The sequence below is a fragment of the Syngnathus floridae genome, chromosome 7, assembly GCF_059516105.1.
Source record: "Syngnathus floridae isolate MCC-2025c chromosome 7, RoL_Sflo_1.0, whole genome shotgun sequence".
Taxonomy (NCBI): domain Eukaryota; kingdom Metazoa; phylum Chordata; class Actinopteri; order Syngnathiformes; family Syngnathidae; genus Syngnathus; species Syngnathus floridae.
The window spans coordinates 13,154,882-13,182,476 of record NC_142419.1 but is presented as its reverse complement, the minus strand read 5'-3'; the positions used below and the strand labels follow the sequence as shown (position 1 = coordinate 13,182,476).

The window sequence follows — 27,595 nt, the reverse complement described above, 5'->3', positions numbered from 1 at the left end:
ACGCACACACACACACACACACCAAACTTGACTCGCTTTCTTCAAAATAAAAGCTATATTTTATAGTTTTAATAAATATTAACTCCCGTCGTGGTTTTTTTTTTATGTGACCATTATTTGATTTGCCTGATTTAACCTTAATCAAGTCATTTGATTTTCCAAGATTAAAAAGAAAATCTTTTCAGGTACACTATTTTTTTCTCATTAGCGATAAACATTCACATTTCAATAACAAAAAATACCAATTGAAAAAATACATGATAAAATAAAATATGCTGCATCAATGTGTTTGGAAGTAAGTTACTGTGCATGTATTTTAGGCAGTTGGCTTTATTGTGAAGGTGTTCGCCGGAAGTGTCTTGCTGGTAGGAGCGGCCGGGTTCCGCCCAGCAGCCTCACACCACGCTCAGGGAAAGCTTTTCTTCTGCCTGCGAGCACCCTCCCCGCCTGCGAACACCGGATACTCCAGCCTAAAAAAAGAGAGAGAGGAAAAAAAAGAGACCCCTGCACGGTGACGGCCGAGAGCGGCGAGAGAAGGACTCCTTCCTGCGTCGTGCTTCCGTCCCTAACCCGGCCTCTGGTTAGATTTTGGTTCGTTTGGGCATTTTTTCCCCTGGCCGTTTGACTATTTTTTTTTGTCACCGACATGGTCGATTATCACGCCGCTAATAACCAATACTCAACGGGCGGGCCGCAGACATACATGGAGCAGGAAAACGACTGGGACCGGGACTTGCTCCTGGACCCGGCATGGGAGAAACAGCAGAGGAAGGTAAGGAGAAGTCAAGCTCTTGTGGCGGGCGGGTGGTAGGGAGGGAGTGAAGCTGGAGGCTGGGAATGAGGACGAAAATGGCAGGGGAGGGACTGGAGGTCAGGGAGCGAATGCAGGCCTCGGTTGGCCCACTTTCTCCATTATGGCTCCCGGGGTTCGGTCAGTTTCACCCCCCTCAAGTGCCTCCCGGCCCATTTGATTAAAATTTGATTTGCTCTTGTTTCTCATCGTGCTGCTGCCACTTTATTTAATACATTTTACAGCCCCCGAAGCCGCCCACCCGAACGGAAACAAGGCGCCACATTGTCCGGAAAAAGTCAAACTTGATCCGTGTGCGCCTTTAGTTGAACGCTCCGATCGCCGAAACTCGGTCGGGTTTTTCTGCCACCGCTTCCTCAGCGCTTTTGGTCCGTTTTTGTCGCCTCGTTTGGTTCGGGTGGCAATCCCGATGACAGCTGGGGGAGGATTTTGTCCAATAGTTTGGAGAAAGTTTTAGTGGTCAAATTTGACCAGATTTTGTTTGATAACTGCGAACGCCTTTGATCGTGTGTGGGAGTTTTGAGGTGTTCTGCAGTTACACTGGTGAAATGTCATACAAACGCTACCTAATGCGATTTTTGGTGTGTAAATAGACGAATTAGTCCACTGTTTCCCACTCGTGTAGTTGTTGAGATACTCCCTTTCATTTTCTGAAATAAATCACGGCGAATTTTACGAGGGTTTTTTTCCACGTTCTGGATGTCACTGAACGCAACGCAATAATTATAGGAGTGACACCAACGCCCGCTCTAGTAGTAAATTACATAATTAACTAAAATAAAATGCTTTTGTAAAAGTATAACATTTTGTAACTGTAGATAGCATCTTTTTCCCCAAAGTAGTTTTCAAACTTTTGCCCTTTACCAGATTTTGACAACTGCGTGGTGTGACGTTCATAGTGTGTGGGAGTTCTGAGTTTCAGTAATCATAGTTGTGAACGTCATAGGATTTTTCATTCATTCATCTTCCAAAACGTTTCTCCTCATTAGGAGGGTTGCGGGCATGCTGGAGCCTTGCCCAGTAGTCTTTGGGCGGTAGGCGGGATACACCCTGAACTCATCGCCAGTCAAATTCAGAACACATTTAGACGAACAAACATACACACAATCACATCTACAGATAATTTGGAATGGTTAATCGGCCTACCATGCAACGAACTCTACTGAAAATCATTCAAAAGAATTAATCTAATAACTAAATTGCTAAACAACGTCATTTATCTTCAACAACTCTGTAAATTGCATCATGTGACAAATATTCAGGGAAAATTCAGCTGACTCATGACCAGTGTAGTTTACAGTTGAATATTTAGTTTTAAATAACATTTGTGCCGGTCATTGTACGTTTTAATTCACACTTTTGCTCTTCTGGCTTGTCTTTCATTGCTGTTGTATCATTAGATAATAGCACAGTGTGAAACTTCGCAGGAAGTCCTCAAAACTTAGAAAATATCAAAAGTAGCATGTTGGCTTGGCAGTGCATGTAATGAATGGAAAAGAGTGAGTGCGACAGTTTCCAGGACTCAGCGGGGTGCGTGTTGCGAGAATAATGAGGAACTATTGCTTAACGGTGTGGAATGGTTGTGTGTGTGTGTGTGTGTGTCAGTCACTGGTCAGATGACTGACATATGTGCCAGCGAGTGGCATGACAACATGTTCGACAGTCACAGGATTTTTTTAGGTCATCCCGCGTGTCTTTTATACGTCAAATTTCCTGGGGCCAAAGTCTGCACTGAGCAATGATTGACTCCCTGCGCAAACACGAGTGCTCAGTGAAGTGATTGATTGACAAGTACGACAACAACGGACAGCGCATGGGCCACCTGACGGACTTCCCTCGGCCCAACAGGCCTTGGCGGTGGCAGCGCGGGACGAGCAAGGGTACATTCCTGTGGCGTGGCCTCGCTTGTCGTGCCAGTCGTTGCGCAAGCGAAAAAAAAAAAGGGCGTGCGGTTCACACCTTATTTTGATAAAGTTGTTGGGAAAGAATTGGAGAATTGGTTTATAGTGGCTGTGTTGGTAATAATTCCCCAACCGCTATATAGCGGGTTGTAAACAGCAGAGCTAGTGGGATGCTAAGGGAGGGCAGCAGGAAATATAACTATAAATATATACACACACACACACATAGTTTTTGCTGAATCTCTCGTCAAACCTGAAATGAAATGCTAAACATCCCCATACACTCTTCAGCTTGCATACAACAACAGTGAGATCTCAAAGGTTTGAGTTTGGCCAATCACAAGGCACATATTGAGCAACAAAAACCTTCAGACAATTTAGTCTTCAAAGAAGACTTTTAATAGTTCAAGAAATTATCAAAACATAAATGTGTGCAATCACCCACTTTTGTTTAATTCTACGGAGTTGTCACTTATTTGCATTTTAGTCGAGTTTACAACACCCCGTTCCACACGTGGGCCGGATGTACGTATGATTGAAATCAAATCTTATCCGTCGCATGTCGGAACACGCCTCGCTGCGCCCTTGACGCCACCGTCTGCAACACGCCGAGTTTCCTGGTGACAGTTAGCCTCCACATATTTCCAGAAGGACTCGAGGGGGTGTGAAAATGGCGCGGGGGTGGTAGAGCAAACACCAAGAAGCAGTTAAAAAAAACTGGCATTAGGAAAGTAAAGCTGTATTCAAATTTTTAATGGAGTTCCAACTTGGTAGCCACATGGAATGTTGTAGTAAAAGAACCTGTGCCGTCTAAAATCTGTAAACAAACACACTTTGTTTTGTATGTTTTGATTCAAACATGTTTCTTTTTATATGGTGAACAAAACATTTTTATAACGTATTTTTCTCCTCTGCTGTACCATGACTTTAAAATCAAAGCACATGGTTTCCGATGAGTATGAGTTGTTGATGTTCCCTTCCGGGTGTTTGTCTAATTTTCTGAAAAGACAAGATGAAGGATAAGATTGGAATGTAGTCATGAAGAGAATGACGTGAGGTCCAGATAGTCACACTTGCGTTGTGTGCTTGCGTATGTGCGTTAATTTTTACAATAGTCGTTTCAGTCTGTGGTTGTCTGGCGGGATTGTAGGGTGGGGCATCCGCCGTCATTTTAATCGTCTTAATGTTGAATTATACTCTCAAGTGTTTCCAAGCTGCTACCAAGACATCTTTTTCCTGTGGTGCTGCCAAGATAGGCATGGGCTCTTGTTGCTGTTGCCTTAAAGCAGGCAGGACTGGCTAAGACTGGCATTTGACTCAATTTCCCAAACTTTACTATGGGAAAAATGAGCTATTAGTCAATCTATAAAGTTGTTTTTTTAATGTTGTTCTCTTCCCTTCTATGTCATTGTTGCCAACACTAGGGATAAAAAAAAAGAATTACACTGACATTGTATCATGCGGCGCTTTTGACAGCGTTTAGCAGCGACTCCAGCATTAGCGGCTAGTACCATCAGCGGCTAGCAGCCGTCAAGGTAGTTAAATAGACAAAAATGACGTTGAATATTTTGATGGCCTTTCCTATGATCACATTTCTACAAGGCAAGCTTACTCAAATATGCTGTTTAAGACAGGATAATTGCTAGCTTACTGTGTTTCCGATGTTAACTTGTCTGTTTCTTCAAAAGCTATTGTCTAAAATCTCACTAATGCCTCTAGAGAGGAAAATTTAAGTAAAAAATGTTGGTTAAAAATTAAAACCATTTGAATTTGTTTTTGTCGTGATTCCCGACAGATTGGTCTTCACATTGTACAGTCGTTTAAATTCTCATGAGGTATTATTTAGCTTCTATGCATCCCGGCACTCTTCGACCTTTGTACAACAAAGCAATTAGCAGATGCGTTGGTCGCAGTTCTAATCAACCTGGCAAATATCTCAGCCTTGTGTAAACGGGATGTCAGGTGATTGTGACCTGACAGGACCTTGGGTGTCATCCGTGGTCATCGGGCTGGTTTTGGTGCAATCTTGTTTGAAGTGCGTTTACACTGTGTCGGTGGGTTTAATGCAATTGGCCCACTTTGTATTCTGGTCTCGAATCTTATCTCTTGGCTTCTTGTCACGCTTGTTGACATAAGATAAAAAACAATGAAGACGCAAATTGGCTGCAAGTGTTTTTCCGACACCTTGCTCTAATAGCATTTGACTGCACCGTATGCATCTTTTTTTTTACTTTTATATTGTATTTGATTTGCTTGCTACCCAAATAGGTTGCCTTTAAACCCCAACGATCTTCTCTGCAATCCCAACATTTCATTGCAGTCTGATTTTTGTCCTTCTTTGTCCGTTAGTGTGGCCATCCCTGATCCGCCACCCCCTCTTTTACCCAGCCAGCTGATTTCAGGTCAGCTGTGGGTAAACCCTCCATACCCCCTCCCCACCTCAACCCCCCTTTCAGCTGACCGCCATCCACAATCCCCATCCAGCAGACGGCCAGCCAGAGGACAGAGCGGTGAGGAATGCAGGCCCCCCTACCGCCCGCCGTACTCCCACCCCTCCCTCTCAGTCTTTTCACCTCGGTGCAGCCATTGAACGGCGTGATGAAGCTCAGGCGGCCCGAGGGGTTTTTGTGGGGGGGCTGCAACATTCCTTTGGTGGCTCATTCTAGACTGCTCGGCCGGTGGGTGGGGGGCTATTTGCTGGGAAGGGGGCGGTGTGGCCTGTTTTTTTTTCCCCCCTTCCGATAGACATACAGAGAGTTGGGAGGTTTGTTGCTTTGCAGAAGTGGTCGGCATACGTCGACAAAGTATTTTTATTAAGTGACCCAAACAAGATGTCAAATTCAAGTTTTTAGAGAACCTAAGATCTCTGGGAAAAAGCATACAGGCAGCCGATGCTTGCCAAGCCTTTTTTTTCTGTCTTCTATCTCTCAGCATCATCTCGTCGCCATGGCCTTCCAGTTGGTACGGATGCCTTTCTCTCTCGCGTTATATTTTTGGAAACGCCGTTTCAGAGCTCTGCCACGATGCTCTCCGCATGCTCCACGCGGCATCTGTCCAGCCCGCAAAACCCCCACCTTCCTCACAGAGATTATATCCCAGATCAGATGACCGGATTATATCCTGATGTGACTTGTGTGTTTCTGTTCAACGTGTGTTTGTCACACTGCGTTCACTCATCCCAATTTCCGCTACAGTTAATCAGGGTTTTGGAAAAAACCTGCTCCCTGCTTACTCCGGCTTGAAAATACTCGAGCCTGGAGGATTCTGCGCTGATACTAGTTCAGGAAGTGTCAAGTCGATCCTGAATCGTAATTACTGGAGACGCCGAGCATGCAGTAGTTATTTAATTAGCTGTCGCCGCTCGAAAATAATTACTTCTGGAATCTAAACTATGACCGTTTTTTTTAATTCCCATGTCTTCGCCGATATTATTGTAGGGTTAAGTTGAAATGGTTCCACTCCTCAAAAGGCCCAAACATGATCTTTTTCAAGTATGTAGTCGACAGCCAAGAGAGTCGCATGAAACCACAAGATGTCTGCCGGTGGAAAACAACATAACTGGTATGGGTCAAGCCTAAACCCGTCTGTTGTTTTAATGCAGTGATCCTCGTGTCCCAGATTCACGCACGCGACCCCCACCCCCGGGCCCCTCCATCATGGCGGCTTCCAACACACAATCCCTTTTTAAAATGAGTCCAATTTTACACCCCCTCTTTGCGTTAGTTTGAGTGGAGAAGGTGAGTCAGTGGATGTCTGGATCATTCCATGTAAAATTAGCATTCAATCCCCGAATTTTCGAGAAAAAAAATTCTCGCAGAAAACTCTTGGTAACATAAGAGCGTAGAAAATTTACGTAATAGTCTGGCTTTTTCTTTTGAAATTCCCACCACACCTCAAAATGAAAAGAAAATCTCCGAATGACTGTTTTAAACAGTAATACGGCAAAAAGCGCAGTCGACAGATGAGAAATGCTCACGTGAAACAGATGCCAGCAACAGCTTCGTCACTAACACCTCGAGCCCCTTTCACACCGTCTAGAAAAGCTGTCATTCTTTTTGGATTGTTCCGTGTGAAACCGTGTACCAAAAAATAGGAAGATGATGTGACTAACAATGCATTTTTATCACGGTAGGCCGCAATTTATCAATACCAACAGTCAAACTTCCCATTTTAAATGTGACCATGGTATGAAAGAACAAGTTTTATCGTTTCTTTTTTTTTTTTTTGTGACAAGCTCTTCTATCGCGACTCAGATGTCCTCAGCCTTGGCGTTGTGCCCTGCAGAATATGGTGAAAAACCTTGGCTATAAAAACCTCCCACAGCCTGGGTTATTTTCTTCCATTTGTCTGAGTTGGAATGGATTGTTGACAGACTCGCGTCAGTTGTTAGCAGTGCTGGCTTTGCATTTTCATTATCTGCTGTAGTTGCAGTTTTTATTTTTTTGGTGCGTGTGTGACGGGGTTTTGACAAATCTTTTGACATGTCCAGTTCTTGTTTCCCTGTAATATCCAACTTGTGTGCAAATATCTGCTTTTTTTTTTTTTCTTTTTCATCACGCCCTACCACCACCATTTTTTAAAGTACATGACAAATAACGTCAGTTAGATGAGCCTAAAGCTACAAAAATTTTGGACGAGACCGTTCCTGATAGTCGCCATAGACGGAAAGACCACAGGAATGTTTTTGCAACTCGACAAAAATCAACAAGCACTGAAAATCATGATCCCTTTTCACAGTACCCCATGATAGCTGATGCCGTTCTGCGTAAAAGGCAATGGTGGAGAAATGCAAACATTTAATCATAATTGAAAACAAAGCCTAACTTTTCTCAACACTAATGTTGTTATCCTTAATGCATTCTATTGCGGCATCAATTGTGCGCTTCAGCTCTCAACTGCTTGGGTTGCTGTTGCTAAGCAACCTGATAATACGGCATCTTATTTTTAGTTGCAGCTCCACACAATGACCAGGTCGTGGACCGTTTGTTAACCAGCCCTCTGGGGAAAAAACTCAGCGTAGTAATGGGGAGGCGTCTTCTTAAAAATAAACATTTTTAGCACTTGTATTGATGCGAGGAGACCGAAATAAACTATCAAAGTGAGACAAAGCAGCTACGTAATCCTTCACTTTAACCGAGTGGCCTCCAGTAACGAAAACGTAGCGCTAAAGCTAGAAATGACAAAGCAGAGAGTCAGACGGAGGCTGACACAGGAGTCTTTGTCGACTGAATAATCCGCCCCACGGGCCAGCTTTGATTGGATCAGACGGGATGGGCGGCTCGCGGCCCGCGGCGGACGGCTTTACCGACCCACATCAAGACCAAACAAGGAAGCCAACTTTCCACCAAAGCAAACACGCCGGCCCTTGAGGAACATCCGATTCCCGCCTTTCAACTTCCTGATTGTAACGTCAGGGACACTTTTGAGGGTGTTCAGGTATCGTTCTTTCCATCTTGTTGGTTTGTCGATTGCTTCGTCTCACTCTTGACACGTGTGGTGACTTCATGTTTGAGACGGTAATAAGCAGAAAGCCACAAAAGCCACAGCGACTTCCTTCCTTTCTTGCACTTCTGCAGTAAACTGACACGAAGCCACTCCCAAAGTCTTCTCTCCCGCTTGCAGTCAGTCAGACCTTAAATCACCACAATCATGATTGATATCAACTTCCAAACATGGGCATTGTCATATTTTCCCCCCCTGCATGAAACATCTGTACATAGAAGCCAGACACTGTAAAGAAGTTACTTTATTGAGTCTTGACAGAGCGTGCTATGCTTTTCAGTATTTTTCAAGTAAAAAAAAAAATCTTGATCTACTCTGCGCAGTCAGCGCTCAACATTCTTTTTATTTTTGCATGGTGATTTGCTTTGGCATCCACTTTTTTTCGCGTCGCTCCGGCATTAGACCAGAGAATGATGAAGCCATAAAGAGGGACGTGTGTGTGTGCATGTGTGTGTTCTCTGGAATGTGTGACCGAGCTGGACTCGGTGTGTGTGTGTGTGTGTCTTTTTTTGTATGGGTCATCAACAAGCGGAAACTCCGGACCATTGCTGGACTTTTTACAAGGACTCCCTTCCTTCTGTTCTTCCTGGCTGCATTCTTGACATATTTTCTCAGTCAGTCAGATGTAACGTCAGCAGAACGCCGCTTTATTTGCTTTGACTCATGCTGTCTTTTCGTAAAACTACTAAACAGGGGGCCATTTAAGGACACTCCCAGGAAGTCTTAGTTTAGATTTAACTTGCTTTGTCACTTCCTGTCTGGTCAATATCATGCGTGTGTCAATGTGTGCATGCCATGTAGTGTTACACACCACAAAGCTGGACAATCGAGGGAGGCGGGGGGGTTGTCACCTTGATCGAGGCGTGTCGGCGGGAGGTTGCTGCTCGGTTACATCACTGTCGTCACGGTGACAGGCGCTTGGGTGTGTTGCCTTATAAGGTAAAAGCTGGTCAGGCGGGTGGAGACAAGGAGAAGGAGGCGGGACAGGAAGAGACCGGGTCGGCCTGAAACTCCCGCCAAGCTGCATTTTCACACCCTTGCTGTGCTTTTATGTGTTTTAGCCTCTATTTGGCGCTCTCTCCGGCATTGGGCGGTGCATTCTAGCCGTGACACATCTTTAAAGTGTCCTTCTCATGCCTCAAGTGCATACTCAGGCCGTCAGTCATGCACACTCTTGTGTGTCGGCACTGTGAATGTTTAACCCCCTCCTAATACTAATAATATAAATAATTCATTTGTTGCCATTATGTGTATTTATTATGTAATCGTACAGATTAAGTTTTAAAGAACCTTTTTTCGAAGAGTTAAGACTCAAAATGTAGGTCTGGGGGGGACTGTGTTGTGTGTGCACGTTTGAGAGTGTTGCTGCACCGTTTGTGTTCAGTCCGTTGCTTAAAGGCTTATAACGCCGCAACATAAATGCTAATTAGCATAAGCTATGACGATGGATCAGGAGCATCGATCGTTTCCAAAAGTCCCGAACAAAGCTGCCTTGCCTCGATTTGTTGATGTTTGCAATTGCAACAAACGTAGCGTCTTTACAGCTGCTCATGTTTGTGGAATTAAGGAAAACAAGGCCACTCTCGTGTCAATAAAATGAGCCACAGGCACTGTGCTGCGATGGCAAAGTTTTAAAAACATCCTTTGATACGCCGCTTGATTACTTCTCCTTTTCGGAACAACAACTTCCACAAACTGGTTTCACATGTCAACTTGAGCTGCTTGGTTGGCTTGCATATCTGTTGCAAAATTAAGGGAATTGTTAAAGTTGGAATCTTTCCATGGGGACAAACTAGGAATTTGGTTTAACTCAATCACTGCTAGAGGTTTTTAATTCAGTTGCTCACATTGCTAACTTTCTTTTCAGTCTTAAAAATGTTTTGCTAAATTTGTACTTTTAAGGTCACTGGGGCAGAAGACTCAAAATACACCGATTGCATCGACAATATTTCCCTTGATGACAAAACCGTCATATAATGCATTGCCTTTAAATTACCCTAAATTTCTATTTCCTGTTATGCTCCCATGGAAAGTTTCCAATTTTGAATATTTCTAATATTTCCCAGCCTAACTTCCCCATGAGAATTTCCCCGTTATTTTATTTTTTTTAAACACTGCTGCTCAGTTTCAGTGTGGCCATTTTCGCGTGAGCTAATCAACACCATGCTCACTGAAAACATTCCATCGTCGTTTTTAGAATAAAAAGGCCAAAATAAACAGCTGACACTTTGCGCTGGCAGCTCCCAGCCAGGCCGGCCGAGCTCCTCGATTGCAACTGTGGGAAAGTAATGCTTCTGACAGGAACACACACTCCCTTTCACAAGTGGGTGTTTAATAGTAATGATGGCTATAAAATACAAATGGCAAAGGCGTTTCAGCCATTTTGTTGCATTTTCAGCAATAAAACAACACTTTAAAGTCACATTTCATCAAATAGCTAAATTGACAGGGAAGTCAAAGAAAAAGCAGTTGTGTTTTAGTTTAACAAAAATTCTCTGGCCGTTCAAGAAGTTTTAACTTCACTTTCTCAAGGTCCATCTGTGTTATGAAATGATTTACTTGCGGGTCAGTCAGTAACTAAGTAGAGCTTGACTAAACTTGTGTTTTTTACAATAGTTCCTCATTAAAATGACTCAAAAGTGCCTCCTACCGGCCTGGCCGGCCCACCTCACAACGTTTTTCATTCAAATTCTGCGGCTGTGATTTTGGTGCTGTAATCTTCTGAACAAATGGCACCATCTGCCCGACAGGAAATAACTGACATCATCATGAGCTAACAAGTCTGAAGCTGTTGGCAACTGGCAACCGCTGCTAAAACGAACTCGGTCTTTCCATTCAAGTCCCGAAGAAAACGATCGGATGGCCTTTAGTCCTCAGGTGGTTCACCGGACGCGCTCGGGGTGGGTTAATATTTAACTTCCCGTTCCGCAGAATGCCTTTGCCGCACATTCCTGGACAATGAACGTGGACGTCCTCCCTCCACCCACGCTCGGCTTCCTGTAGCGCGGCTCAAGACAGGAAGTGTGGATTAGCTTGGCTGCTGATTGGCCAGAGGGGAGAGAAACCCAAGCGATGGTGTGATATGAGAGAAACAGACAAAGTGGACTGCTTACTGATTATTCTTCTGTGATTTCATCCTGTTATGCGCGCCAACACTTCATAGGCCGTAAAAAAAAGCAGCTGAACAGTGAGGTTACTTCCTTCCTGTTAGCCTTTCAGACAAAAATGTTATTACAAATGGCAGTAGAGCTATGAATCAAATTTGAGTGTCCAATCAAATTGCTCTGATGTGTTGCGTATTTGCAAAATTGCCAATGTGTAATTCATTAAAGCAATAGACTCAATTTACAGTACTTCCCTAAGGTGGCCCGGAATGTGTTTCATCTACTCAACTGCAAGGATACCAACCTACATTTGGAAATTGGCAGCAGTCTTTTATGAGTAAACCCACAAACATATCTCAACAAGCCATGTTGGCAAAAGATGCAAAGTCAGCCATTTTTGTTCAAAACAACAATTTTTAGTGTTTTTTGAGCCATCTCTCCAAGACTTAGTTTGGAAATTCGTCCTTCTATTTTCCATCCTCTCGAAGCTTTTACACACAATAACCTGAAAATGTCAACTGGATGCATTTCAACAAGAGTGTGGAGCGTTTATGCTTTCAAAATATAATTGTGCAACGTCTCAACCTGAACAAACGTTTGGTGGTGCAATGAGTATTGCAGCAGTATGTCGACATGTCTTGGGTCAGGGACCGTGTACACCGCGAGCAAAAACATGGCAACAGTTAAACTGCAAAAATTTAGTGTAGTGTAAATGTTGAAGGAGCAAAAGGGCTCGACATGCAAATGTTTCGGTCAGTGCCGTCTGACCTCGCAACAAAGACAGGAAGCGACATAAATAAATGAACAAATACCCGCACAGCTTGACATTTTAGTATGAAAAGTCCCTCTTGCCCCCACCTCCACACTAATTTCCTGTCTTGCAGTTTTAAGTTATATGGAAAAATGGCAGTCAGTACATGAGCAAAATCAGCCTCTAGATTTGGATGAGTGGTTGGTAGTGACTTTTGGGACAGGAGGATCATCTTGCACAGGCACGGACAGGATTAAGATGGCTGCTGTGCCCATGTGGTGGACTCCCACATGCCACCGTCACATAAGCAGCTTAAGTTGCCAAATAGCTATGCAGTCTCCTGAATGTCTTTAGTTTAGCTCTTGTAATTTTTTTTAGGGAAAAAAATATCGATTAGTCCAAGTCTCACAAAAGGACGCACTCAAGTTCTGGTACAGGAAGTTGGGCATTCGCCAAAATAAGTCAGGTTGCAAGTCACGGTATGGCAACATTGTAGTGCCTCCAAATGTTTTTGGTCTGAAATCCAGGCTGGCAGCAGGTTCCACTTGTCAACATGAAATTTAGCAGGCATGACAATCATAGAATAGAGTAGACCCACAAAAAAGTCTCAAGAAGCCATGCCGAAAAAGTGGCAGGAAGTCTGCCATTTGAGTTTAAAGCTGCCATTTTCTGGTTCAGTTGATTCTTAAAAGACAAACTACTCGATTTAGTCTAGTTGCTCCCACATTTAGTAAACCACATATATTAGACAGATGTATGATGCTAAATTGCCATAACGAGTTTACGTCATTGCGTGCATCCAGAGGATGGCGGCTCAGTTTGATGACTCTTGAAATGCTAATAAGTCAACTCCACAAGGTCAGATCTCAACCATATGTTTTGGGTGTGTTTTTTTCCCCCTAACAACATATCAGCACATAAAGCAAGAAGGTGGACCTAACTTTGTGTGTCTGTGTGTGCATGTTTGTCTATGTGTGTTAGTGCACATATGTTAATGATAACCTGTCCAGACTTGAGAGGATAATGAGACCCGAGAAACCTCTGCAGCAGAGTTCTGTTTTGTCTTCTGCACATTTGTTCTCGTGTGTGTTTAAACGTTTGTGTGTGTTTAAGGCGTTTTCACTGTCAAGCGCTGACCTCCAAGAAACTGTTCAGACTAGTAGCCACGGGCTGCTTCTTTCATTTAAGCCTTTCACTTGTCAAATGCACGAGTAGACCTTACCCCGGATCTCCCTATCTCCTGGGGGTGAGGGGGGGTGTATGATGAGGGTGAACTTGTGTGGATGGTGTCCAGTTCCTGCTGTCGCTCTACAGTAGCTGTGGCTGCGTATCCACTTACAGCAGTACCGTATGAGCAGAACACCAAGGAATGTCAATTGAGGCCATTTTGTTCTTGGGCCTTTGCTGACTTTTCACAAAACACACAGCTATTGATTCAACTGATTCGATTTTTTTGGGGGGGTGGGGAGTTATTAAACATCTAATCCAGTTTCACCTAGGAATATGGATTTTGAAAGTTAGGTAAGTCTATTATGGCTAGATTAAGTCACCAGAAGCCATAACTGAATGCTCCCAAAGGCGGCCATTTTGGTTTTAAGCGGCGACACTTCCTGTCATAAAGATTTTTCTTGGATGCCACCAAATTTCAACCATTAGACAGATGGATGTTACTAAAATGTGACAGTGCATGACTCAGCTCATTTGCATGTCTGTCATGAGTAGACCCACAAAAATAACACGCCATCCCACAAAAACTCATGAGAGGTGCCATTGTGGTTGATGCAGCGGCCATATTTGGGTCATTTGGGCAGTCTTTTCAAGAGTCAGATCAGATTTTGTTCAATACTAAATTATGAAAATTTAAAGCATGGTGGTGAAGTAGGTTTAATGTTTAGAAATGACTGAAATGGAACAACTGTGTCCTGTGATGTTGAAGTGAGACAGTACAAAGTTGTTCTTTAATTGGCCTTGTCAGAAAAAAGGATGTAGGAGTGTTTGTGTCAGACCAGACCAGTCAATTACTGAACTTCATTCACAGAGCCAGTCTGGCCTAGTTGGCCATATTAGTCCTCCAGGGTCCTTTCTGGTCCTGTACAGTCTCAATTTTTACAAGCCTCATGGCACTTTGCTTCAAAGAGCCTTTTATTAGACCTGTTGTCGTATTCCAACTTCTGTTTTTGATCGCCAGTTCCTCTTCCTGCTATTTCAAATAATTGACAATCACGATGTATCTGTCTGAGTCTAACAAGCTGTTCATAGCTCGTGTTTGTCATCTTGGCTTCTCTCCACCTCTGAAGCTTCGTTTGGGGTGTCGGCACGTCGCTGCCTGTCCAAGGCCCTTAAAGCCTTTCTATAACTTGTGCGAGAGTACACGCTGCAGTGACAGGTTGTCAGGGTGTGACACGACTCAACACTAGACATCACGCTGATGTAATTTCATGAGAGGCGTGTCATCGCCTGTTCTACAATTATGGTGGACTAACATCATGAGAAAGATTTTAAACACTGACCTCACTGGTAGATGGTTATTTTTGTCTGAATTTGTGAATTCTAAAACGTGAATATCAAGTGAAATACTGTATCACGTTCTATTTTGGTGGTGATCGCGTGAACGTTATTCGTTTAGCTACGACCCCTGAAAATGGCCCAATGACAACACCTTGAAACTAAAACAGCTACCTTTTGTGTTTCGCAGCATGGCTCCTAGTCATATTATGAACATGCATGTCAGATTTTGTATACACATGATGCACCGGTGACCGGTTGTAACATTATCTAGCTGTATTGTATTCCATTTGTTTTAGTATCCTCTCGTAAATGATAAATAACCTACTTCAGCTTTTACCTTCAACTTGTGGGCCCGCTCGGAAAAAAGGTTCAGTTGAAAGATGTTTGCGGTCTTCAGCAGACGGCTTCAATTGCCAGATTCCTCCACCCTTCACCAGTGAAGCATGCAGGACAGGGTGGTTAAATCTACATAGGAGAAGACATGTTGGACAACTTAAACACTTCCAGACGCCTTCTGGATAAAATGACGCCCAGTAGAGGAGCGAAACTCCGACGATGGATGTTAGGTCCGTGCTAGCCGTGCAGCTACTCTCGGTTAAATGGCAGCTATTTACATTATCTTCACATGTGCACGTGGGTCACATGCTAATAATGCTTTAGCCATCCGCAATGAGCAGTCATTTTTTGGTCGTAAGCACGACATGTCATTTTTTCTTAGCAACAAGTTGCCATAGCAACAAGATTCTTTCACGCACTGTTTTTTTATGATCAGAAAAAATTTCACGCTCATGACTAGAAGGTGATCCTTCCAAAAAAAAAAAATGATGTGAGCCGATAGGCCGCCTGGGCAGGTTTAACAGCTCTCAAGTTGCACATTCAAGTAAATTAAGCACCGTACACAAGTGGTGCCACGCCTTATTGTTCCTGAATGCAAGCACACTTCTTGCCTTCTAGTAAAACTACGAAAATCAGACATTTTACCCTGTTGGCAGGTACAATAATGAAATGGTAGATTCATTCTTATTTTTGAAAGATTTTAAGTTAATGTGTAGTACTTTGTGTGTTGACAAGCATCTCAATAGCGACGCTCAAATTCTTGTCTAAGCGGCAACTTCCTGCCTTTGCTGCACCACTTCCTGCTGCATTGAGCCATGCATGCACCAGAAGGGGGACATTGTTGTCCCGCTCCTATCCCCCAATTTGTCTGTTTGTTTAGGTGAAATGTATCCCCAATTCTCCAACACCAGCACCACCCACCCACTCGTTTATTGGGCGGGGAGCTGAAGGGTGCCATTATCCGCCTGCCTCAATGCACGCTTTGTGCCGTCCGCTGCGGTGTGATGCTGAACGGGGGGCGGGACCACCAGAAGCACACAATTATAATGTTTTGTAACTCAGCAGTAAAGTGGGGGTAATTGGATGCACGATTAAGGGCCAAAATGTCACATTTTAAAGATAAGTCTTTCAAGGCACGTGTTTTTGGGGAGTTTTTAGGGTTAGGGTATTTTTGGAGTTGTTTAAACCCTAAGTTGTTGAAGGCTGTATATTTTACCGATGCATTGAGAAGTATTGAAAAATGAAATATTTTAGGAGCATATATTTTGCATGTGTTATTTTGTCCCTATTTAAAATGGTATTTTTCTCACACATTTGGTTAAGAGGTTTGTGGTCTTATGTCCTCCCCGAAATAGGTAGTGTATACTGTATAGTGTATTTAAATTCAGATGTAAAAAAGTAATGATAATAAAAAATGACAAAAGCACATTTTTCCAGGGAATGCCTGCAGTCCAGAAGCAAAGAATGTTGAATTCCAGAGCGAGGCCATGATCTTTTTTTCCCCACACGTCTGTTTATGATTTGTCGCTGCGTTGTGTTATGGAATTCATTACAAGTATCACAGATGTTTAGTCAGAGTTCCTGTCGGGATTAATGTGACATGAGTGTGGGAATGTGCTCCAAAAGCAGGCTGGATTGAAGATAATTTTCACAAGCAACCTTGAGGTGGATAATGATGACAAAAACATTAGATCTCAGCTTGATTCCAAGATGAGAGGGTTTCAAGATTAAGGCTTCAAGGCTGGATTTGGGTTTGAAACAGCGTTTCCACACTGGAATTGCATTTCAAGTTAGGGTTTCAATATTAATCTAAAGTAATCTGAATTGGGATTATTTATGCAAGTAATGATAAAAACATAACTTTACTCGTTTTCAAGAGGAACATGTCCCAAAAAAAATGTTTATGTGAAGCTAAACAATACGTGTTTGACAGCCACCATTTTATGGCCTCCAACATCCACTTCCTGTCACAACAAAGCGGTTCCTGAGCTGACTTCCTGTCTACTCAAAAGCTTTTTAGCCCCCCTGTTGTTTGTTTTCTCTTACATCAAAGCATCAATGAAGTACAAATAAATACATGCACAAAGGCAAATTCACTCAATATTTGGAGCTAGTTAAAAAACAAACTAGAATGTCTGTTAAATTAGTTTTCAAATGAAGCGATATTTTTGTTTTAGAATTGCAAACTAAGTATATAAATTAGACATGGCCGCCATCCTGTGAAATATCACTAATGAATCCTTGAGTGTTTTCCTGTTGAGATGCACATGTGCAAATCATTTCAAGTTGGATGAAAGTGATGGCCAGAGCACATTTTCCCCCCCCAACTTTCTTGAGGTCATATCCCGATTTTCCATCTATCTAAGACACCTTCTTCTGAGGATTGTTATTGTTCATCTGCGCTAGTAGACAGCTGCAAACCGTTCATTCATGAAGTGTGTACGTTGTTGTGTGTCCTCATCTAGACGTTCACGGCGTGGTGCAATTCCCACCTCCGCAAAGCCGGCACACAGATTGAAAACATCGAGGAGGACTTCAGGGATGGACTCAAACTCATGCTGCTACTGGAAGTCATCTCGGGTAACGCCTGATTTAATGTCATTCCATTCAAATTTGGATTCCGGTTTCAAAATAGTTTAAAACCAACAATAGGGTCTCAAATGTTTCCTAGGTATCAAACCTGACTCACAGCTAGACATTTTTTTTTAATCTTTCAGTCTAACAACTCTGTAAACAGCACAGAAACAGACATATTGGCTGCATACTTTCATGTATTACATATGTACTCTGTATTTGCATATTTATATACATATTTGTCTGGCATGTCCTTTAGGTGAACGGTTACCCAAGCCCGAGCGAGGCAAAATGAGGGTTCACAAGATCAACAATGTCAACAAAGCTCTGGACTTCATCGCCAGCAAGGGAGTCAAACTGGTCTCCATTGGCGCAGAGGGTCAGTAGACACGTACACATTTCCCAATGGTTTATTTGGAGCGGGGCGTCCAAAAATGACCTTGACGCGCCACATGCTGCTTCACCAATGCGTCACATACTCCTGTGCAGTGGAATTGATGAGTTAGCCTCAAAGTACGCGTGCCATCTTGTGTACTTATTTAAGCTATGTGTGGTATTCCGGCCCGACCACATGCCTAGCTGCCGTACTTGCGTGCGTTCGATGGCATGAAGTACTAGAAATGTGTGTCACACCTTCATGCATTCTTTACCTTTTCTAGATTTCTATTGATGTTGTGGTTTGGGCATACTTGCAGCATTAATAAATCAGATAGTAATTGTTGTATTTACTTATTTGGACACATAGTTGTCTTCGCTGCAGTCTTGTGACCTTCAAAATCCATCTACTGCATTCCACACTGAGTTCATCAGCAAATATGTGACTTTGCGGGGGGGGATTTTTTGGCCTGCAGAAATCGTGGACGGAAATGCCAAGATGACCCTGGGAATGATCTGGACCATCATTCTCCGCTTTGCCATCCAGGACATCTCTGTTGAAGGTCTTTTTAAATTATTTTCACGATGGAAGCTATTTATTATTCACATTTCATATTTTTTAAAATTCACTAATTGAGCTAAATGACTTCTGGTGTTTGATTTCAAGACAAAATGTCTGTCCGTGCACAATCGTGCGTTTCTTCATCGTCTGTTTCTTCTTCTGTCTTATCCTCACAGAGACATCGGCTAAGGAGGGTCTTCTGTTGTGGTGCCAGAGGAAGACCGCTCCCTACAAGAATGTCAATGTCCAGAACTTCCACATTAGGTAACACAACACACACACATACACACACTGCAAAATAAACTGAGCTGCTGTGGTGCTGCAACACAATAACAGCTGGTGTGTTTTTTTTTTCTTCTTGATGCCACATTCTTTTTTTTCTTATTAAAATCTGTAGCAAGCGCTCCCCCTGGTGGAAATGTTTGCACTGCAGTACATGTTTACTATCATCATATTAGTTTTTTATGTCATGGTTCTGGTGTAACTGGTGTTCTTGCACTCCGGCAGCTGGAAGGATGGCCTCGCCTTCAACGCTCTGATCCACAGACACAGACCGGAACTCATCGACTACGACAAGCTCAGAAAGGTGACCGGCGCTCATTGTGAACCATCTTCTCTACCAAAGTAGAGGCATGGCTCGTGTAGACTAACTAGTACTTAATATTGTATTGAAGTCTGATTGCAAACTTTTTTTTGCTGTCTGTAATTGCTCACGCAGGATGACGCTGTGACCAACCTGAACAATGCCTTTGAGGTGGCCGAGAAGTACTTGGACATCCCCAAAATGTTGGATGCCGAAGGTAGACCTCATTTATGTCCAACTATGTGTCCGTTAGTTGCTTGTATTTAGAATTACTATGCAGATTTTTGTTTATTATTAGTATTCTTTACTGACTTCTTATTGAAAAAAAATGTGTAAGTAAGTTGTTTTAATACAGAAGATGTGTTTATGTTTTTAAAGTAGGGTTTCAAGCCAGGGTTAGGGTTTCAAATAATGGTTTTCAAGTCTTCTTTGGGGATTTATGTCAGTACATTAAGACAGGTTGCAGTTTTTGGATTATCAAATTTAGGTTTTTAAATTTTGTGCTTCAAGTCTGGGTTAAGGTTTCAAAACAAAGTTAGTGGGTTTTTTTTTCCAAAGTAGAATTCTAGTCAAGGGTTTGGGTCTCAAAGTAATTTTTAAGCCCAATTGAGCTTTCACAATAGAGCTTCAAATGAGCATTAGGGTGTTAAATCAAAGTTTGGGTGTTCAAGCCAAGATAAGCATTTTAAAGTAAGGATTTGAGCAAAGGGTTATGTTTTTTCAGGCTCGCAGTGTGTCATCATATGTATTTTGCTGACTGTGCATTGTTGTGCATCACTTAGCGTGTGTGTTTGTGTGTCTGCGTGAGTCTGCGTGTCGTACATATGCATCCATGTTTAATCACGTCTTCATAACCTCCCCCCTCAATAGACATTGTGAACACTGCTCGTCCAGATGAGAAAGCCATAATGACTTATGTGTCCAGTTTCTACCATGCCTTCTCTGGAGCTCAGAAGGTACCCCATGTCAGCTCCTCTGTTACGCCCCTCCCCCTTTTTACTAACAAGCGTCCCACCTCCCTCTCCACTCCATTCGGCATGGCCTTGCCCTCTTTCACAGCTCTCTCCGCTCCGGCCCTGCACAGCAAAAGGATACGTTGGGACACAAATACGCAGCAATCTACATCATACAGTCAATTAAACTCAGATGGTGAAAGTGCAATAAGTTTAAAAAAAATAATAATTAAGGAATCTTTGGAACAACAACAAAAATCTGCTGTCAAGGAGATAAAGTGTTAATCTCGACTTTGAAGTCTATTTAGCCTGGTAATCCTATTTAATCATATCGAGTCCCATTAGAATGATCCAGTAGTGAACAAGATTAGAGGATTTTGTTTCGTTTTAGGGCAGTTAATTATGCCGGTAGAGTTCTTTGATGGGAATCCTGTGGGCACGTTTTGTTCTCTTAATTTAACCACCCCCCTGCCTCGGTGTGTGGTGTCCTCGGGAGAATCGGGCGTTCAGGTTGTAAGACGCAGCACTTTCACCAGTATGTGTTTTTCGTGACCGGATGCGTCGATTGTTGCGTTTGTGTCCAAACGTGAGCCGTGAAGCTCCATCGGTGGGGATGGCGTCACTTTTAGGTGGAGCTGCAGACGTACCCCACGTTCCCTCCAAAGTTGCTTTTGGGTTGCTTGGGCTTCACTCTTTGTTCTTCTCCTCTCTCTTCTCATTTCATCCTTCGCTTCGGCTGTCGGGCAGACATCGTGGGCACGCTGAGGCCTGACGAGAAGGCCATTATGACCTATGTGTCCTGCTTCTATCACGCCTTCTCGGGCGCGCAGAAGGTAGGCGCTTCCAACACGCCCTAAAACTGAGAGTTCCCATCATTTACGTGCACATTTGTTGGGGTGTTTTTTTTTTATCTCTGCTTCCCATTCTTGAATAGCAATTTGGTGGAAAGGATGTGCAAAAATATCATCTGTGATTTCTTGATGGGAACTCTCTGAACACGCTTCTGTGCTTTTAAATGCGCTGTTTCTCTTAAAAAAAAAAAAAAGTTCAGTCGGGCTTCACCCTCCCAAAGTCACATCACGGCGTTGCTATTGGTTTGCTTTGAACGTTCCAAAATATTTTTTAGAATTCACAAACTCTTGGTACATATTGTAATTGTACTGGCAAAAGCATTTTCAGTTTAATGTGTGACTTTGGGAAGTGTTGATTTCTTTGAGAAATGCAAGTCAACATTTTTCCACTTTGCTTCAATTGCTGTTTAACCACAATTCCACATTTTGTTATTGTTTGTATGTTTTTTTTTTTCTCCCCCCAATCAAAATAATTTTGTTAATAGAACCTCAAAAACACTTAAAATTCGATTGACTCGAGTTCAGTATTGAATTTACTTGTCAAATGTGTTGTTTTTGTATTCCTGCAGTCCAGTAGTTAATGTCGTAGGACCCGCTGGACTTCAGCACCGCTTGAACCCGATGTACTCCATGTATGGATCCATTTGAGACGCATGGTGTTGGTTTTATTTTTTAAACACCGAGTTTTTGATTGAGGCACATGAGACTAACCAACAGCAGCTTCCTGCATGTTGTAACCATCTAAGTGAGGCTGCTGAGTTGTCGTTTTTTTAGTATGGCAGTTGATTTTCACCCCCCCCCCCTCAAAACACGTGTGGATTTTTTGTTGTCGTTTTTACGCAATGAAATTTCGCACCCAATCATTGCTCGTGTGTGTTCACGCCAATGACTTGAACCTGAAGAGTAGACTTTTAACACACTTTGGAGCATGTTTTGGTTTTCAAAATGGGCCACGGAATTTTTCGATGAGGTAAAATACATACAGGTATATTAATAATAAAATAATTTTCGTTTTTAAGTTATTCATTTTGAAATATATTGTACTTTTAAAAAAATTGTAAGAAGCAATTTTACATTTTATTTTCTATTTTATTGTGTAAAATTGGTTTACTGATATTTTTCGGTTATTGATTATACATACATCCATAAATTAATTCATAAAAATTACATTTATAGGTAATTTATTTTATAAAAAGTTAATTAAATAATTGTAGGAGGAAAAAATTGGCTGCAATAATGCTAGTCTAAGGTATTGCTAGAACATCTCACACCAACATTTGTGTGCTCCCCGCTAGGCCGAGACCGCAGCCAACCGCATCTGCAAAGTCCTGGCGGTCAACCAGGAGAATGAGCACTTGATGCAGGAGTATGAGAAACTGGCCAGTGACGTGAGTACAAAGTCGACATGACTCGCCTGTCCTACATTATTCCGATTGATGATTCCATCCTCCGTTCCCACAGCTATTGGAGTGGATCCGTCGCACCATTCCCTGGCTGGAGAACAGAAATCCAGAGAAGACCATGTCTGAGATGCAGCAGAAGCTGGAGGACTTCCGAGACTACCGTCGCATCCACAAACCACCAAAGGTTTTTATCCACTTCCACATGGAGCTAACTGTTTAAATTATATAGCTACTGTCTTTTCTCAACCGCATGGACAATCTTTTTCCTTCCCACCGACACTATAGGCTGATTTTCGCACAGCCATGTTTTGAGCTAAAGTCCAAAAAGCTTTGACTAAGTGAAAATGAGAGGTTTTTGATTCATACACCAGAATAAGATCACTTTTGATGAGAATTTCTTACCTCATGTAAAATGAACCAATGAGAGGCTGCAAATATAAATCTTTGTGGTGTAAACAAAACATCGTTGTTGGCAGGCAAACACTGAAAGACCTCGTCTGATTGGTTCACGTGACATGAAAAAAAAAAAACAATTCAAGTTCCTCTTCGCTGTATCATAAATTTTATGGGTTTTAATGACATTTATTTCTGCTAAGCTGTATTATATGTTGCTAAGAGGTATATTTCACCAGCTACTTATTTACCGATTGTTAAAATCTTCACTAAATATTACACAATCTTTACATTGCTGCTGATGTTATCTAATAGTCAGCAGTTTCATACTTAAATGCTTTGTGTAGATCCTTAATGTGCTTTAAATATGATTTTGGATTCCACTAGTCCGTTCCTTTACTTACATAACAGGTTGAGTTCCCTCTAAGAATTGGTATTGTTGCTTCCACAGGTCCAGGAGAAATGTCAGCTTGAGATCAACTTCAACACGCTGCAGACCAAACTGAGATTGGGTGGCAGACCTGCCTTCATGCCGTCAGAGGGGCACATGGTGTCTGTAAGTACAAGTACACACATTCCAAATCCGAAAAACCTTGATATAGAGTACTGGGAATGTTTCACGATCATATCTCCGTCCTGCTTATTCGCTCTTCAGGATATCAACAGAGCATGGCATACTCTGGAGGGTGCCGAGAAGGGCTACGAAGAGTGGCTCCTCAACGAGATACGACGTCTGGAGAGATTGGATCACTTGGCCGAGAAGTTCCGCCAGAAGGCCTCCATCCACGAATCCTGGACCGACGGTAAATCCACAGACTCCTATTCCACAAAGAGTGACCAAAGCAAAACATTTACATGTGCGTTAACATTTAGGCAAAGAGGCCATGCTGACTCAGAGAGACTTTGAGACAGCCTCGCTGTCCGAGGTAAAGGCGTTGCTCCGCAAACACGAGGCCTTCGACAGCGACCTGGCCGCCCATCAGGACCGAGTGGAGCAGATCGCTGCCATCGCACAGGAACTCAAGTAGGTGAAGAACCAATAAATGGTGAACCGGTTTGTTGAATGTAAATATAAAATAAAATGACTCATGAAGGTTTTTGCAGAGCCCAATGGTGTTTAACCCATGTTGTCTTTCAGTGAGCTGGACTACTACGATTCTCCCAATGTCAACGCTCGCTGCCAGAAGATCTGCATGCAGTGGGACAGCCTTGGAGAACTCACCCAGAGGCGCAGGGACTCTCTTCAGGTTTGAGACCCACCATCTGGTCACCACAATCCATTCTTAGACCCTCTTGGACTCTCCCATGTACTCGTCTCTTATTTTTAGAAAACGGAGAAACTGCTGGAGTCCATCGATGAGCTTTATCTGGAGTACGCCAAACGGGCAGCGCCCTTCAACAACTGGATGGAGGGGGCCATGGAAGACCTGCAGGACATGTTTATCGTCCACAACATTGAAGAGATCCAGGTACGCGACGGGAACACGACATCGAGGACAGAAGCACACGGCGGATGATCAAATAAAAGTTTCTCTCTGCTCCCTCAGAGTCTGATCCGTGCCCACGAGCAGTTCAAGTCTACCTTGCCCGAGGCCAACAAGGAGCGCGAGGCCATCCAGGCCATCCACAGCGAGGTGCAGAAGATCGCCCAGCACAATGGCATCAAGCTGAGCGGAACCAACCCGTACACCACCATCACGCCACAGAGTATCGACAGCAAGTGGGACCAGGTAGAGTACATCTACAGGATGTGATGTCATCCCGTAGATTGGGTCGAATGGAGTGAGGTTCTTCAGACATTTATTAATGTGAGCATTTGTCTCTCTGCAGGCAGAGAAGTTGGTGCCTCAGCGTGACCGGGCCCTCCAGGAGGAGCTTCTGAAGCAGCAGTCCAACGACAACCTGAGACGTAACTTTGCCGAGCAAGCCAACGTGGTGGGACCCTGGATACAAAACAAGATGGAGGTACCGCGTTAGCTCGTCGGGCAGAATAGTTGCCGAATAGCGTAATTTAAATGAATGGAAATGCGCCGACAGGAAATTGGCACGATATCCATCGAGATGATCGGCACTCTAGAGGACCAGCTGACCAACCTGAAGGAGTACGAGAGCAGCATCGTGAACTACAAGCCCAACATTGAACAGCTGGAGGGCGTCCACAAACTCATCCAGGAAGCCCTCATCTTTGACAACGCGTACACGGCCTACTCCATGGAGGTACTAACGTAGTCTTGTGCCGCTCAGATATTTTGTAAGAAAGTTTTTTTGACACAAGCGCCCTTTCCCGCAGCACATCCGTGTGGGCTGGGAGCAGCTGCTCACCACCATCGCCAGGACCATCAACGAGATTGAGAACCAGATCCTGACGCGTGACGCCAAGGGCATCAGCCAGGAGGAGTTGTACGAGTACCGCGCCTCCTTCAACCACTTTGACAAGGTCAGGCATGCAAACTTGGGTCTCATAGCGTCACTTAATATTTTTAACACTTTTCAGGGCGTAAAATCCTTCAGTAAGTTTGTATCTGCATTATTTATGTTGTCAACAACCACCTTGCATCATTAAAATAATCAGTATTGGAGATAATCTACAAAAGGAAGGTCACTTGTACAATTGTGAGGGCGGTGGATGTTTTACTGTTAATATTGGCACACTTTTTAAGGTGTCAGACAGAATTCATTTGGAGGTTTTATGGTTGGAATCGATTATTCAGCCCACAAAAGGATGAGGAATCACCACTAGTGGGCGCTGTTTAACTGTCATTCATCTACAATGTCTGTGACTGTCTCATAGCATGTTAGCGTGAATTATATTGAGTTAAAAAAAATAATCTGATATCCCAACATGCATTTCAGTACCATGATTTTGTGTGAACATTTGTTGAAACAACCATCCTTGTCTGTCTTCCATTTGTGCCATCATCCTTCCCGCATGGTCCATCGCATCGCCCGCCCATCTCCCCCACCCACCTCGTGGTTGCGATTCGTTGATTTGTCATTGGCTATCATCGGCCTGCCTCAGGATCACAGTGGGGCTCTCATGGCCGAGGAGTTCAAGGCCTGTTTGATCAGTTTGGGCTACGACGTGGAGAACAACAAGCAGGTAGGAACCCCTGTTCCGGTGGGGGACAGAGTCCAGGGTGAGGCCACGTGGAAGCAGGAAAGCAAACATCACTCCCGTCAAATCGACATGATTTTTAGTTTGACCTGTCGTTAAATATGACTCATCAAAACACAACTAGTTGAGACCAAGTTAAGAGGGTATAGACAGCATAGACGTGCCAACCTTGCTCGAAGAGATCATATTATCAGACTCGTCAGTGCCTGGTTGGTTTTCCTGCTTCCAAGGCTCCTCTGGATTCAGGCCATCAAGCTTGGAGCTGTTGCGTCCCCGTATGTCCACCAGGGGTCTCTGTTGCTTTGCACAGGTGTTGTCTTGGGTCGCTCCTGCCAGTTTTTATGTCGCTCTCAACATTGACTCTATGTGCTTTATCTTTTTTCCCCTCTTCCCTCGCTTCCCCAAACACGACCCTCTTCCCCTCTGTTTCCACGTCTATCTTACCATTCCTGTCGCGTCTCTACTATAAATTTCCCACCTTACCCGGCCTCCCCCCACCCACAGAAGCGATCGGGACAGATGGTGGCAGAGGATTACCGAGCTCTGCTCATTTCTACAGGAAACAGCCTGGTACTGATGCCAATGCTGGCTTTAGCGGCCCTCTCTCCTCGGGGTGTCTGCAGGTCCAATAGTGGGAGCACTAAAAGCATTACATGACGAGGATTAATTTGCTAATTGGAATATGGCCGCACGTACTAATTTGGCCGTATGAGTCACTCCGGAGATTTAAGTTGTATTATTTCGAAACAAATATTTCACAACCAAGAACAATAGAGTTCCTGATCCATCGAATCCCAGTTCCTCAATTTTGGGTGCGTTAGGAAATTACGTTACATTCAAGTTGTCATGTCCCATTGTGACCAAAGATAACAATTATTTGTGTCTTTTGGTGCTTTAAATTGTTGTTGTGGACTAAGGGAACCATACTCTGATGTCAGTGTGTAAATGTGTCAAAGCTGTTTATTGAGAGCATTCACCTGCAGGCACCCTGCTGGCTTTTCTCACTATGCTTGTCATTTCCTCTTTCTAGCGCAGTAAAGCTAACATTGCATGCGTGTCGTGTTGTGTTCTCACAGACATACCCATCTCCATGTGTGCGTTTGTCATGTTCAAGTGTCTCCCAGGTTAACCTCTTGTTTTTGTGCACCGTCAGGGCGACGCTGAGTTCGCCCGCATCATGGGCATCGTGGACCCCAACAACACAGGCACAGTCACCTTCCAGGCCTTCATTGACTTCATGTCTCGGGAAACCACAGACACGGACACCGCAGACCAAGTCATTGCCTCCTTCAAGATCCTGGCAGCGGATAAGGTGAGTTTGGAAAGTGACGTCTTGGGAAAAGTTCCCTCATGCAACATTTGGTAGGAATGTCAATCCAAAGTTGACCCATAAATAAAACACAGATGGGAAGTGATAAATTGTGCATTCCGGCTCTCTGCTTTAATCCATCCCTTTTCTGCTGCCCTCAGAACTTCATCACTGCCGACGAGCTGAGGCGGGAGCTACCACCCGACCAGGCCGAGTATTGCATCGCCAGGATGGCGCCCTATTCGGGGCCCGACGCCGTCCCCGGCGCCCTCGACTACATGTCCTTCTCCACCGCCTTATATGGCGAGAGTGACCTGTAAAGACGGTGGACGGAAAAGGGGACGGTATGCACGGGGGGGAGGGGGGCATCGAGAAGTAAGTCGACTGCGAGGTGCCGCCCCCGCGTGTGCCGGTTTGAAAGTGTTTGAGTGTGTCGAGTGAAGTGTATTTGATGGAAAGCCGTTTATTCAATATCCTTGATATCCAACTTCAGGTAGTAGACAAATCAGGGCATGAGTAGAACGACGAGGCAGTCTTGTTTTTTTTTTTTTTTTTTTTTTTTTG

General features: G+C 43.6%; 1 protein-coding gene across 2 annotated transcripts; it reads left to right on the top strand.

The window, feature by feature from the left end:
- Nucleotides 1-413: 413 nt before the first annotated feature.
- Nucleotides 414-27,595, top strand: LOC148395363 (alpha-actinin-4). Of its 2 annotated transcripts, none has more exons than XM_088381714.1 (22): nucleotides 414-772; nucleotides 17,379-17,493; nucleotides 17,747-17,866; nucleotides 18,339-18,425; nucleotides 18,601-18,688; nucleotides 18,932-19,010; nucleotides 19,143-19,224; nucleotides 20,708-20,793; nucleotides 22,107-22,199; nucleotides 22,273-22,398; nucleotides 23,059-23,163; nucleotides 23,263-23,410; nucleotides 23,481-23,631; nucleotides 23,746-23,854; nucleotides 23,936-24,076; nucleotides 24,155-24,337; nucleotides 24,438-24,572; nucleotides 24,645-24,824; nucleotides 24,898-25,044; nucleotides 25,627-25,707; nucleotides 26,876-27,034; nucleotides 27,193-27,595. In XM_088381714.1, the coding sequence occupies exons 1-22, from the start codon at nucleotides 647-649 to the stop codon at nucleotides 27,349-27,351; spliced, it is 2,700 nt and encodes an 899-aa protein (XP_088237840.1). In that variant the 5' UTR covers nucleotides 414-646; the 3' UTR covers nucleotides 27,352-27,595. The 2 variants fall into 2 exon arrangements, with proteins under 2 accessions (XP_088237840.1, XP_088237839.1); XM_088381713.1 differs by lacking the exon at nucleotides 20,708-20,793 and adding an exon at nucleotides 19,878-19,963 and having other exon boundaries at nucleotides 415-772.